General features: G+C 35.7%; 1 protein-coding gene across 1 annotated transcript; it reads left to right on the top strand.

The window, feature by feature from the left end:
• Positions 1-14,744, top strand: LOC111716118 (integrin alpha-8). The gene is made up of 6 exons (XM_023491535.1): positions 1-76; positions 858-931; positions 1,822-1,939; positions 2,708-2,821; positions 3,551-3,629; positions 14,548-14,744. Exons 1-6 carry the CDS (start codon positions 1-3, stop codon positions 14,555-14,557), a joined length of 471 nt encoding a protein of 156 aa, XP_023347303.1. The 3' UTR covers positions 14,558-14,744.
• The last annotated feature ends 467 nt before the right edge of the window (positions 14,745-15,211 follow it).

The following is a 15,211-nucleotide window of genomic DNA, read 5'->3' as shown; positions in this document are numbered from 1 at the left end:
ATGAAATTCTCTCCGGTTTGGATCTTAGCAATATGCCATAATTTTACGGCTATAATAGGGTACAACATAGATATAGGTAACACAAATTTAATGTGTTTTTTTAAATTCTACCGTTAACCCTAGTTCTTTTGGTGGCATCGAAAAAATGAATAAAACACGCACTTCTAGATCCCCTTTAGTAAAAGTAAATTCAACCTATCTGAAGCATGGTCTGACCGCGTCAACCTTGTTGCCCGGCTAGTCCTGTCTATAGAGCTAACAGTACAAAATGAGACTGGAAAGGTTGACCCGGCTCGGAAATTCAAATGTACTACGGCTGCCCGTGAAAACGTCGTTTTCTTAACCTAGATAATGGAATGCTGGAGATATTTAGCTTGTTAATTAAATAATAATGCGAAACTCTTTAAAACTGTTCCCACATTTTTAAGGCTTTTATTCATTTTTACAATTATTAAGATTTAGGTATAATAGTGTAATAGTGTATTGGAAAATGGTAAAGATGACATTTTATAATTTCTTTTAAAGTTCTTGGTTAAACTATATATAAACTATATATAAACTATATATAAACTATATACTTTTTGATAAATTATTTAAATAAAGTCTGTTGATATTACAGTTAAATTGTTCAAGCACACTCCTTTAGTAAAAGTAATTTCAACCTATATGAAGCATAAAGCCTGACCGCGTCAACCTTGTTGCACCGGCTAGTCCTGTTCATAGAGCTAGGTACAGTACAAACTGGGACCGGAAAGGTTGACCCGGCTCGGAAATTCAAATGTACTACGACTGCCCGTGAGCAGCAATTTTGTACTAATTGTCATGACGATTCAGTTTTTTTCTCTTTATTTTTTTAGACACAGTCCGAGTAGTTTCCGACCCTACAAATCAGAATGATTCTTTGTTTGGATGGAAAATGGAATATTTTAACGTATGTATTGTTCATTAGAGGCTTTACTTATAGACTGGCATGTCTGATTCACTAGGATACCCTTTATTGTTATAAAGATTTATTCACACACAAAGATATAAATCTAAATATAAATTTGGCTTGTCTGTCTGTTTGTTTGTATTTCCTTGAATTGCTGATCGTAAAAGATCAACAAAACTCGCCCACTGTTACACTAACATTTTACTACGATCAGAAAGATTTACAGAACAATCATTTGCAAGGGAAAATAAATTTCTGCCAAGAACTGTGTTAAGGTCATTTTTGCATAAATTAGAAAGAAATCTAATGCAAAGCTTTTGAACTTGCTTCAATAGTCTCATAGAAAGACACGCAACTGCTAGCTAACATAGTTTTTACATGTACACATTGTGAAATACTTTCAATCATGTACCTATGCGTATCTGTAGGTATTCCTTTTAAGATCTAGAATGAATGAAATATCCTTATTTTGTTTCACAAAACATTCCAAAATTCAGGGTTGCCTGAAACCTTCTAAAAGAGTGACTCGTCCTTGTTAAAGTAATTTGTCCGAGTAACGACATGTCCTTAAAACCTTATTCTGATCAAGGATCTATATTTATGAAAAAAAAATATTGGTATTTTCTCTCCAGAAATCGTAAAATACAAACATTTACATTGGTCATAGAATACTCTAGACTTTTGAGAGTTCACAGTGTACGTTAATGTACACTCAAGTTTTAAGAACACACAAAGAACTCCATCGTCATTATTCAGTCGAATCAGCCTGATTCTGATTTAAATTAGGACTGTTCCCATTTTTTGCCGGAAGGTCATCTAAAATTTTGCTTACAGTCTCTTTTCCAAATCCTTTTAAATCCAGGTACCCTTCTTCAACTACTTTATTGTAGAAAGACCTGTATGTGAGTGCTCCGCGAGCGGTAAACAATGGTAGAAAAGACGGAGAGGTTTATAAATGTCCTGAAAACAGAAAATGTTTGATTGTCTCCAGGGATTCTGCTAGAGTCGGTAATATGAACATAATTATGATAAATGATAAAAGTTTAGATTTAATCAGCTGAAACTAATGATTCACGATCAACTAATAAATACAAAATAGAATAATATGCAGTGTTTACTATTAATTTGTTTAAAAATATCTTAATCTTCTGTTTAGAAATATCTTAATCTTCTGTTTAGAAATATCGTAATCTTCTGTTTAGAAATATCTTAAACTTCTGTTTAGAAATATCTTAACCTTCTGTTTAGAAATATCTTAAACTTCTGTTTAGAAATATATAAAACTTTTGTTTAGAAATATCTAAACCTTCTGTTCAGAAATATTTAAATCTTATGTTTGAAAATATCTAAACCTCTTGTTTAGAAATATCTAAACCTTCTGTTTAGAAATATGTAAAGCTTCTGTTTAGAAATATCTAAAACTTCTGTTTAGAAATATCTAAACCTTCTGTTTAGAAATATCTAAAACTTCTGTTTAGAAATATCTAAACCTTCTGTTTAGAAATATCTAAAACTTCTGTTTAGAAATATCTAAACCTTCTGTTTAAAAATGTCTAAAACTTCTGCATTAGAAATTTCGTAATCTTCTGTTTAGAAATATCTAAACCTTCTGTTTAGAAATATACAAAGCTTCTGTTTAGAAATATCTAAAACTTCTGTTTAGAAATACCTAAACCTTCTGTTTAGAAATATATAAAACTTCTGTTTAGAAATATCTAAATCTTCTGATTAAAAATATCTAAAACTTCTGTTTAGAAATATCTAAAACTTTGTCAGGAGATGAATCAAATATTTGGTTTGGTGGAGAGCTGGTTTCTGAATCAGGAAGCATGTACGCATGCGCTCCAAGGACCAATCAGCCAAGGACTCTAACACTTATGACATTTATTGGTATTGAACTCTTAAAATATAATTGCTGGTAGTTTTGAATGAATTGAAATAGTTAAATTTATATAAGATCAATATTTCATTCTCATTGGCTCATTGATTCAACCAATCAGAGGCTTTTCCATTTTGATATGAGAGGGGTTTAAGAATATAAAGCAAAAGTAATTTATATCATTTTACTAGAGTTACAGGAAAAGTATTTGATTTGTTATTAAAGGAGTTTTTACAACAAACTCTGATTTTCAAATCTCTATATCTTTGCAACCCAATGCCGTAGACCCTAGATATTTCAAACTATTAATACAAATAGATAAAATAATCTAAATAAATGAAAATGAATGAAAATATGAAAGGTTTGCACCTTAAGGTTGCAAAGATATTGGAATCAGAAGAATTAAGTTTGTGGCCAAAATTTAATTCCTTTAGGTTCCTGTTACAACTATCATACTGGATTTAACAGATTTTATCTCTATTTAGGTTCCTGTTACAAGTATAATACTGGAACTAGTAGATTTGATCTATATTTAGGTTCCTGTTACAAGTATAATACTGGAACTAGTAGATTTGATCTCTATTTATGTTCCTGTTACAAGTATAATACTGGAACTAGTAGATTGGGTCTCTATTTAGGTTCCTGTTACAAGTATAATACTGGAACTAGTAGATTGGATCTCTATTTAGGTTCCTGTTACAAATATAATACTGGAACTAGCAGATTTGATCTCTATTTAGGCTCCTGTTACAAGTATAATACTGGAACTAACAGATTTGATCTCTTTGAAACTTTCCACGATCCCAGCAAATACAAGTTGTAAGTATTATTTATTGAGAAATGTATGTATAAAGTTGTATTCTCTGTTGGTTTGTCCGATCATAACTTAGGAACGTTGACCAATTTGACTCAATTTTGAAAGGGGAACTCGGGAGATCCACAGGAATTTTCTCAGCTTGGTTTTAAGATTCTAAGTTGAGATGGTTGGCTTTAATTGCGAAAATTTAGTTTCCGATAAAATCGTCCAAATGGGGGTAAAAGGGGGGAGTAAGTTTTAGTAACCTTGGCAGCGCTGGGTTCCCAAGGTATATGCTTTACCAACTGGCATTGACCATACTTATTCGTCTTCGAAATGTGTGGTTTCTCATGCCCATGCCTTTTTTCACTTAGAAAAAAGGCCTACAACTTTGGCAATGTGTTTGATTTGAAAAATATTTACCATGATCTTCATCGTTTTTATCTGTAGTAAACGCCTACTCCATAACAAGTCCTTGAAATGTATCTATCCAGGTACAACCTGTCAAAAAGGACATGATCTAAAACGGCTACAATCCTGTGAACTATCTATCCCACTACCACTGGGCGCGATCTTGTCAGCTATCGGTGTCAATATGGACACAAGCCACTCAAGGACACAAGCATAGCTATCAAACAAGCTCTTAATTGATCTATACTAAATACCGAGGTATGATCCTAGTCAATATGTTTCAACAAGGACACAGTTAGCTATCAAACAAGCTCTTTAATTATTAAATTTGCTATAATTACTCTTGCCATAATTAAAATCAAATTTGATTTGAATTAAAAAAACATATATTTAAATTGTTTTACAATTACAAATTGAATACAAATTACAAATCTAATGCAGAGACAGATCATGAGCTATCAGGTTTAGGAACTCTTCTATGGAAAAAGTTATACTGTAGGTTAATGTTAGCAATCCTCTTGTAGGTTTGAGGAAGAAATTCGGGTTTGAATTCTAGCAGAGCACATTTTAACCGAACATTTCCAATATTTCACTTCTGTAGATGAGGCATTGGCTACATAGGTGTAGTTGTTGCCGTCAAGAACCATTGGTTTACCTTTACTCAAAGGTCACTAAAGGGTCCTCCATTGTGAGAAAATATGGAGCTGAACTTGTGTCAACTGTTCTGTTTTGGGAGTTGGGAATTTTGATGGGTAAAGTTCCTGCATTTGAAATTAAAAAGACAGATTTTCATCTTTTCAGAAATTAGAAAATTTTGACAAAAGTAATTATAGCAAGTGTAATTATGGCAAGTCTAACCATTATGGCAAGTGTAACTTATGGCAAGTGTGACTTATGGCAAGTGTAACTTATGGCAAGTGTTACTTATGGCAAAAGTATTATGTCAAGTGTAATTATGGCAAAAATAATATGGCAAATGAAACTGAGCCTTTCTTACGTCCTTATTTAATATAATAATCTAACCTTTCTCCAGTAACAATCTATATGAATTGTAATAGTCACCTTTACAATCTGAATCCTTTGGTTGTTTAACATCAGCTACCATTTCAGTAAATAGTTAAAGATTTTCTCTCTCTCTTCGTTGGTATATCCGATTTTCATCTTCTTTGGAGAAGGGTTCATCCAGCTTGTATTCTTCATCATATTCATGGAGAGATTCTTCTGCTTTATTTTCATCTTCATCTTCTTCATCTTGACCCACCTCAGCTGGAGGGAGTTGCCCAGCATTCGTTACCATTTCCAGAATACCGGAAATCTGTCCACGTTCAATTAAACAAAAAGAATTGTACATATTAGGTAAACAACTGATTGATTTGTTGTATAATGTATACAGTTGATTCTGTGTTGACAAAGAAAGTGATACAGAGAATTCTGAATACAAGGGATAACTGAATATTTGACATATTACACAAATAACATAGCCCAGGTTACTCATAGTTAACCTTGCAGTTTACCCGTACTTAGTCATAAAATAACTTTTACATGATTTTTGAGCTAAAACCAGCTTAAATGGCAAAAATAACTTACCTACTCATTCGAAAAATATAATTAAGAAAATCTTACCTATATCGGTTTGCAATTGATAGTGTGTTTCTGCGATTGCTGGCATATGACCTAACACTATGGTTTCCAATGTAATAAACCAATTTTGACCTGACTTTTAAATAAAAAAAAGTTTTTAAAGTTTATAATTCATTTGAACTTTGAGGAAAGTTCCTTTGCGGGTCCAAATTGAACCAGGAAAAACTTTAAATCCATAACAAGAGTAGAATAATATTATTTCAGTAAGAATAGATTCATTATAATTTTCAATTCATGTATGTTTTAAGTAGTTAAATTGCGAGTTTTCACAAAATATATCCACAGAATACCTGAGTGTCTTGCTAACTGTTCGAATGTAGTTTAACTAGCATTTTTCATTTCAACTGATGTCCCAGTTCGGAGGAAGTGTCTTCGCCAGTTAGCGGGTATATATTGTATACCAGCAGCTGGGCAAGACTTCTGCAGTGTAGAATGCGGGACTAAGTAACTTTTGTCTTCATTGGGTATGCCAAAATGATGTCTGTTGGACTCCCTAAACATTTTGCTTTTGAGAGAGTTGTTCAGCAAGAGCACTGTTTTTCAAAATCATCCCTCAAAATGAACAAGTTTGAATTTGTACTCTTGCTGAACAAATATGCACTGTAAAAATGTCTGATAGGTCTCTAATTAATCCTTATAAATTTCTCTACAATACCACATTATTGGCTCAACTACCATGTCTAGCCAGACACTCCCTTTAAAGGGATTATTCTAGATAAATGAAATTTAGATTGAATTGGATTGAAATGTATCCTTTTCATTTATTCTTATCTAAATTCGCAAATAAATGTCATAAAAGAAACATGCAATAACTTAAAACGATTAAAAATTTATGTTTGAAAAAATCTCATAGCGAATAAAAATTAGTACCAATCTAATGCCAAATTGAACAAAATAATATAAACCAGCAAAATATCCCCTTTTTTCGCAAAAACTCTAATTTAAATGTTTTCAAAATCTTTTTAAAAACCTCAACTTCAAAGATCCCCATCCTCGACATCTAAACAGTGCAACAAACTTTTACTTCATACCACATTCTTACCAACTGCTCCAGAGCTCTTGTTGTCACAGGATCAAGGAGCATGGAATTGTCTCATTTATTCTTGCCTAAATTGAAAACTACTTCTAAATTGATTTTCAGATATCCACATTCAGGTCTATGTGTATATTAAATATTTTCCTAGATATCCAAGATACTCCTAATTATCTGTTATACTCCTATATATCCCATATACTCCTAGATATCCAATAAAATCCTAGATATTAAATATACTTCTTGATATCCAGTATACTCCTAGATATCCAATATACTCATAGAATCCAATATATTCTTAGATATCCAATATATTCTTAGATATCCAATGTACTCCTTGATATCCAATATATTCCTAGATATCCAATATATTCCTAGATATCCAATATACTTCTAGATATCTACCAAACTTCTAGATGTCCAACGTTTTGTCTTGATATCCAATGTATTCCCAGATATCCAATATAATCCTAGATATGCAATATAATCCTAGATATTCAATATATTCCTAGATATCCAATATACTCCTAGTTATCTGATATACTCCTAGATATCCAATGAACTCCTAGATATCAAATATACTCCTTGATATCCAGTATACTCCTAGATATATAATATATTCCTGTAATCCAATATATTCCTATAATCCAATATATTCCTAGATATCCGATATATTCCTATATCCATTCCAGTTATACTCCTGGATATCCAATATAGAGTATTTAGACCATGATTTGATTTAGATAATCTACCTTTAACATTGATTAGAGTAAACTTCTGAAGTCTCAGATTTTCTTTTTTGTCCAATACTGTATAGAGTGTACCTTATAAGTTTATGTTTGCAAATAAACTTATAAAATGTTGCAATAGTAGTATTAAATCCAAACAGAAAGCAAGTTGTATAATTTATGATAAAATAAAAAGATTTGAATTGGTTAAATACTGATTTGAGAATTGTTTTGAGTAATTTCCCCCTCTAGAATTGTATTGTTACTGCATATTTGTTAATAACTGCCCTAAAAACATTTGTTAACCCATCTAATAATTAAATTATCTAATTAAAGAGCACTGCAAAGAATAAGAACATTTAGCTTGAAAAATCAATAGAATAAAGCATGTATTTGTTATCTCACCGTACCTTTATGGTAGACTTGCAATCATACAGCTGCCACTTCCCTTCCACGCCTTAAAATAATTTAATTGAATCAAAACACTACTTCTTCAAATTAAGTAACCAGCCAGTTATGTGGTCCCAACCCTACTTCACACCCCTGACCTGACGACCCCATCGCTTCCTGTGAGAGAGACCCCTATGAATGAGGGACCCTTCCTGCCTCCGACCCAAGCCTTTGTCCAGCAGCAGAGTGTAACTAGTCCTGATGGGGAGGTAGCTGCACCCATTCTATGTGTAAATTGTCATAGTATTTTAAAAGATGTAATGAGTAAAGAAAAGCGTAAAGACAATGTCGTTGGGCCCTACGCTATGAATTTCTCTCCCTTTCTGGAAGACCACATGCCTGTCTTCGGTTGTGGCAGAGGGTGTAAGTCATTGCCTTATGACCCTCCAACGTTTCCTGTGGCTCTTAGTAAGGGGGAAAGGAAGAAAAACAGGGTTGGGTTTTTGAAGAGAAAGAAGGACAGTATGGAAAGGGAGCAAGCTATGAAAGCCATGGCTGATCGAATCGAAGCATCGCATCGTTTGAGGGTAGTCAGCCAGAGACTGATGCACTACTGGGACTGTCACCCCCAAGGCTGGAGTCTCCAGCTCTGGCACCTACAGCTCCTCTGGCCGCTAAGATTCAGTTCTATTGTGGTCTGAGTCTGAGGAGGAAGGCAAGGATCTTCCTCAGGTTGATTCTTCTGTAGAGAACAATCCATCTGTGTTGGATGAGCTGCCGATGTCAGAGCTTGGTACTCCAGCACTTGTGGCGCGAGTTCTGGCTCAACATTCTCCGGATAAGATGTTTCAGAAGTCCCGCAATTTAGAGCTCGCTCAAGGTTGCAGCCCTTAGATTCACAGATGGATTTTGATTCAAATAAAGTGGGGACAGTCTTAGTGATGCATCTTTTACCGAGTGGGAAATATCTTGCGGTCACAAGCGCTTCTGTACGCATGTTTTGTCGGATTTCATAGGAATACAAGGCTGCTTTTGAAGCTTCACTCAGGGATATGAAAACTCTCCAGCGGAAGCTTAAGTTGTGGGGGGTTGAGTTTGAAAATAAAATCAAGTGGCGGCATGTACCAATTCCAAATGTAACCCTGGATGGTGTTCAGGCAGAAGTAGGATGGCAGAATCGCAGTATTGCAGAACTGTACCTACAAGAGTATTTGAGAAGGGTTGAAGGATTTAGGAAAGCTGATATTGAAGTGTTCCTTCCATACATTCTCAATTTTAGGTCTAATTTCTTAACTTGGCTTCCAGTGGGGTCCCTGATTCCTAGAAATATACTACAACGTCTTGAAACTATCAGTAGCCCTAAGCACATACCCAAAGCTGTTGCAAGCAAACTGAGGGAGCTATGGGCGTGGGGCCAGGAGGTCAAGAGAACAACAGTTGACCAAACCTGCGAAGAGCTCCCTAGATTTAAAGAATTGTTGCAAGGCTTTGTAACTAGCTCTGGGGGTCTACTGCAGGCTATAGAGAATTTCAGGTCTATCATATGTGCTTTCCTGGGCCAAACAATTTGAAGTACTATACTCACTAAGGCATTTTCTTTTTATCCTCTTAAGCCAGTTCAGGCATGATTATACTTCTTGGAATGCCATTTTATTTTTATCCTCTTAAAGGATTTAAGGCAAGTAAATTCAAAATTAGAAGCCTCTTTATATGTTCTAGTCTTCTAAATTGTTAAAAGTATGTTGGACTGGCGGGTCAGGCCCTGGGTCTTGTCATACACTTGAACCCTTTAAAATTTTATCATTCTGCTATCAGTCATGTCTAAAAGACTTGTTACCAGAGAAACATCGGGGAGGTTGCAGAATATAGCCAAAATTCCAAAATTGCCAAGTGTTTAAAAAAGCCAAAAATTTAAAACTTGATACTTAAAAATTAAAAATTAAACCATACTTACGGTTTTCTGAGAAAGGTTCAACTCAGCCACTTTGACGCATCAGATGTGGTCTTTCTCCTTGACCTAACATGGTCCCAGACCACTTTGAACTGCTCATGCTCAGCTGCTCCCTTAACAAGTGCTTTCGATGAGAGAACACTGTCCGGTGTTAAGAGAACCCAGTGTGAGTTCTCAATGTCTGTGTCCATGTACCCCTTGCTCACCTGTCCAGATCCTCCCAGGAACTTCTTGACAGTTTTAACAGCCTTGTACTCAGACTTATTTACCATCAAGAACTCTTCCCAGTAGGTCTGCAGCACCCTATTCTCCTTATCTTACCTTGGATCTGTTGGCTGGTCACTTTGCCTGGCAGCTCCTCAAACACTGTCCATAAGCACTCCATAAACTCATCTGAAATAAAGGTAGGTCTCCTAGGTTCCAGGGCAGGTTCCACAGGGGCAATGTCCTGAACCTGGGCAGGTTTAGGATCACCACCTTCATCACCTAACACAACATCATCATCAGCAGTGTCCTGGGTGGCAAGGTCAGAATCACCACCTTCATCACCAATAACAATGTCATCATCAATGGCATGTTCAACATGATCATCATCAGCAGTGTCCTGATCCTGGGGGGCAGGTTCAGGATCACCACCTTCATCACCATTCACAACATCATCATCAAGGGCATGTTCAACATCACCAGCAGTGTCCTGATCCTGGGGGGCAGGTTCAGGATCACCACCTTCATCTTCATACACAACATCCAGGAACTGAACAGGATTGAGTTTTTAGTTTCTAGGATAACGCAAATTCCTCACATGTCTCACCATTGCATCCTTTCTTGCAAAGGTTGTGTCACACCCAATAACTGCACAAGAAATTCTAGTTTTAGTGGGAACTGAACTAGGACTTACACTTCTTCCTTCTCACCCTCTCCAAGTTCCCTGCAGCACTCTCGACCTTCTCCAGCTTCCTTCCCTGCACCCTCTCTCCTCCTTCAGAACTCTTTCCACTCCTTCTCCTCTTCTGCTCTGGCTCCAAGAGAAGATTATCTGACATAATCTTCTCAACCACTCTCTCCTCACTGCTCTGCTTCCTTGCTCACTTGAAGCCAGCAGCCATACTTCTCTCACTGCCCCTCTCCTCCTTCTCTCTCTTTAGCTGCACCTTCTCCTGCTTCTTCTCCACTCTCTGCTTCTCCAACTCAAAGCACTCCTTCCTCACCTTCTCCTTCATCTCCTTCTCCTTCTTCTCCTTCTCAAAGGAAGGGAACTCCTCCTCACTTCTTCTCACATGCCTACGCTTCACAGAAGTCCATCCATCCACTTCTGCTGACACACTCATCTTCCCCATCTTCCCGCACTGCTCACTCTGCGTCTCACACTCCTTCATCTCTTCCTCCAGCTGCTTCACCATCTGCTTCCCCACCTTTCTCTCTCTCCTCTGGGCGCCTCACCAAAATTTAATACAAGCTACCCAGGGGAATGGATAGGATACCCTTCAATTTTTAGCCTGATCCCTTGAAAACTCTAGGCTGGGCAAGTAATCACATGAAAAGAACCCGTGTCATGAAAGACATTTTGTAATATCTCTTTCAATATTAATAGCAGCCGGTTCTATATTTGAATGTAGACTCGTATAATTTGTTAGGAGCAGGATATGAAGTCAGATTGTTGATATCTCTTTCTGGAGTCTTGGAACCTCTGAAAAGCCCGTCAGGACAAATGGAGGAAAATGTACGCTATCACGTGACATGTGTATTTAGCTTAATCAACTGCACTGATCATTGTTATTATTAGGTGCAGTACGTGGAAAAGGGATATGAAAAGAAACCAAATGTCGGGGGGGGTTGCTCCCCCAAATGATATGGAAAATGAAGACGACTTTATATTCATTGCTCCCCCAAATGATATGGAAAATGAAAACGACTTTATATTCAGTGCTCCCCCAATGATATGGAAAATGAAAACGACTTTACATTCAGTGCTCCCCAAAATGATATGGAAAATGAAGACGACTTCACATAAATATGCAGAGCTCCGTAAAATAATATTATAATCATAGAAGACTTCTACAAAATGTTCAGTGCTCTCCAAAATAATATGGTAAATGAAGACGACTTTTCTAAAATAGTGTTTCATGAAAAAAGATTGCACATTTAAGAAAGGTCGTCTTCACTTCACCATTTTATTACTGTATATCTATGAAATGCTGTCATTCTTTACCATTCAATTTTGGGAAGAACTGTTAATTAAATATAAGTCGTCCTTATTTTCCACCTTATTTTGGAGAGCACTGAATATTTATGAAAATCATCATAGATATCTGCCTTTCTTCCATTCTGTCTCTTCTGATTTCTTACTTCCATTTCTCCTTGCTTTCTCTTCTTTCTTCCTCTTCCTTTTTTTCGTTCTTTCATTTTTACTATCTTTCCTTTCATTTTCTCTTTCATTCCTTTCTTCTTCTATTCTCCCTTCCTTCCTCCCCTTTTTTCTTTAATTTCATTCCTATTCTCCAATATCCCTTTGGTCTTTCCTATCTTTCTTTCTTCTATCATTCCTTCCTCCTTCCTTTCTAACATGCTGTAATTCTCGAATAACAACAGCTAAATCTCACAAACTTTAACAAATTAAGTATTTATTTACAGTAAACTTCTACTAATTTGTTCATGTAAGACATTACATTTTCATTACAAAAAGTAGACATAATTAGGATTATTTCATCATATTTCTCATCCTTCAGTTTTTTTCTCTTGGATTGTGGTTCAGAGAACTCTCCTGAAGTTAGTTCACCATGCTTTATTTCGGTGAATTCCACTTCTCTTTTAAATCCTTCCAAGGCAGTATAGATCGTTTGAGGGCCTAGTTGGCATTGATTAAAATTGCCATTGAAGGCCTCAAGGCTGTTGTTAGTAGTGCTGGTGTGTTCGTTCACTACGTGAAACATACAGCACATATCTATGGGAAATACAGGCTGTTTAACTCTTCCATTTCTGGCTTTTATTCCTATATATGTAGCCTCAAAATATGTGAAGGATGACATTTCGTTAAAAACGTTATTAGTTTTGGCATATTCCTTGATAATATCAGTATAAACATCTAGTACAAATCCAGGTGGGACAAACACCAACGTTTTCACTAGCTCAAATGTTTTTTGGGTGTGCTCATTTTGTCTGTAACTAGGATATTTCTTCATAATGTTTTTGAAAAGGTTGGTTTGGAAATGGTAGAGGCATCCTGTCACTTTTACCCCTGGATAAACCTTTCGCAGAGCATTCATGGTGGCCAACTCAAAATCGATAATAACTTGAACTGTTTTTTTTTTCACAATGCTCTGAATAAATTTGAATACATAGCTGTAACTATCTGTTGAATGATCAGGCAGCAGGCAATAAATTGATGGTAAAAAATGTCCCTCAAGTACTCCACCGACTACGTAGATTTGAACAAAGGGGTTCGGACATTTTTAATGAGTCCCATCTGCAGCCCATGTAGAGCAATCTTGAAGGATTTTTAGTCCAGACGAGCTTCCATAAATGTGGATTGCTTCGTTTTTCTTAGTTTGTTGTTCACTGAGTAAAAAATCTTCTTCTCTGTATTTTTTAAACTCCGCTGGAAGTTTGTATAAATCCGCATAAGTTTTGATGGAGGGACCAGTCATTTTCGACGTAATACGTTCTCTGTATATCTGTTTTACCAACGCACTCCTTTTCCCGAGATTTGAAGTGTTTGAACTTTCATCTAGGCGTCTCTGAAACATTCAAAACGTTAAAACAGCTAGTNTGATCAGTAGAACAGGAACAATAGTTAGCCACCCTTCTATAAAGGGAAGACAACGAAGAAAAAAGATTAGTAAAAAAATTAACACCCTGAAGTTCACAAGTTATTTTATGGAAATTATATTTGCTTTACTGATGCTTTAGATAATAACTATAAATATTGTTTACTCTTTTATTTTCCTAAAATGTTTCTTATTATTTATCTATGAAAGACATAGTCAAAAACAACTTAAATAATCTGTCTTCTACATTTATAAATTGTATTTTAGGATTTATTTTAAGATTGAAGAAAGAAAATCGGAGGTCACTCCACAGAGGTTTAAAGTCTCCGTAATCTGACTTCATATCCTCCTCCTAGATAATTAGAACCGGCCACCATCTGTTAAAGAAAGGAAAATATAATGTAAAAAGTTGATTTCTTCATTTTTAAAAAAAGCACTTTTCGGCACCCTGTTTTAACATCAAGAACTTGGATATTTATTTTCATTCATTTTATGGGCTATTGGGAGTTTTCTTTTTTTAAATTGGCTATTTTTGTCCAACGAGGCCGGAGATACAAAATTGGATAATAATATAAATAATATTTTATCTTTTCTTTTACTCCGAAATTTTTATCCAAACTTGTCAATTTTTGCAATTAAAAAAAAAGCAAAAAAAAGCAATTTTTGACACCCTGTTTTGACATCGAAACTTGATAAAAAAAAAAAAATTTTTTTGTGTATTTTAGAGGTCATTGGGAGTATGTATTTAAAAAATGGGCTATTTATGTCCAACGAGGCCGGAGATAAAAAATCAGAGCCGACGGAGGTCACTTTTCAGAGGTTCCAAGACTCCAGAAAGAGATATCAACAATCTGAGTTCATATCCTGCTCCTAACAAATTATACGAGTCTACATTCAAATATAGAACCGGCTGCTATTAATATTGAAAGAGATATTACAAAATGTCTTACTTGACACGGGTTCTTTCCAAAAGTCCAAAAGTTTCGGGCTCCACAAAAAATAATTTTTTTTTTCTTTTTTCAGAGAAGCCTGAAAAGAAAGGAGAAAATGGAAGTATCTCTTCATATATACTGGCATCAAAACCCCTGAGCGAGTCAAGCAACGTGCAGTACTGTCAAGTGTATGATAACATCGTAAATAGCAGTAGAAAAAAATCGTGCTCTGTGAGTTGGGCGCCACTAGCCTTTGGGTTCCAATGTACGACCTGACTTGAAAACTCTACTTCAATCTTTATTAACTCAAAAAGTATTGGATCTGCAGCTTTGAAATTTTAAGTCATAAATCTTGTATTTCCGCGCCAGCATGCAAAGTTTCAAGGCTGTAGCTCAAAAAACTCTAGGCGTGAGCCAAATTGAGCCAAATTGCTTCAAAATGACGTCACAGTCAGTCTAGCTCCTTATCTTGCTCCAACTTTCGGCATTGCTCACACCTAGAGTTTTTGAGCTACAACCTTGAAATTATGCATGCAGGCGCGGAAATACAACAAAATTTATGTCCTAAAATTTCTAAGCTGTAGATCAAATACTTTTTGAGTTCATAATGTTTATAGTTGAGGAGCTAGACTATATGGATTATCAGCTTTGGCGGCTGGGGCGGTCCACTTGAACTACTCGGCGCCTCACCAAATCTTAATACAAGCTAGCTGTGGGAATGGAGAGGGTACCCCCCAAGTTTTAACCTGATCCCT

The sequence above is a fragment of the Eurytemora carolleeae genome, unplaced genomic scaffold (genome assembly GCF_000591075.1).
Source record: "Eurytemora carolleeae unplaced genomic scaffold, Eaff_2.0 scaffold1959, whole genome shotgun sequence".
Lineage (NCBI taxonomy): Eukaryota > Metazoa > Arthropoda > Copepoda > Calanoida > Temoridae > Eurytemora > Eurytemora carolleeae.
The sequence above is the reverse complement of the archived record's forward strand: the minus strand, read 5'-3'. Positions and strand labels throughout refer to the sequence as shown.

Excerpts from the sequence above, each read along its gene's own strand:
- LOC111716118 (XM_023491535.1), top strand. The coding sequence starts at position 1 with ATGAAATTCTCTCCGGTTTGGATCTTAGCAATATGCCATAATTTTACG. Across the intron at positions 932-1,821 it reads GGAAAATGGAATATTTTAAC|AAAGACCTGTATGTGAGTGC; the intron begins GTATGTATTGTT and ends ACTTTATTGTAG. Across the intron at positions 2,822-3,550 it reads AACACTTATGACATTTATTG|GCTCCTGTTACAAGTATAAT; the intron begins GTATTGAACTCT and ends ATCTCTATTTAG.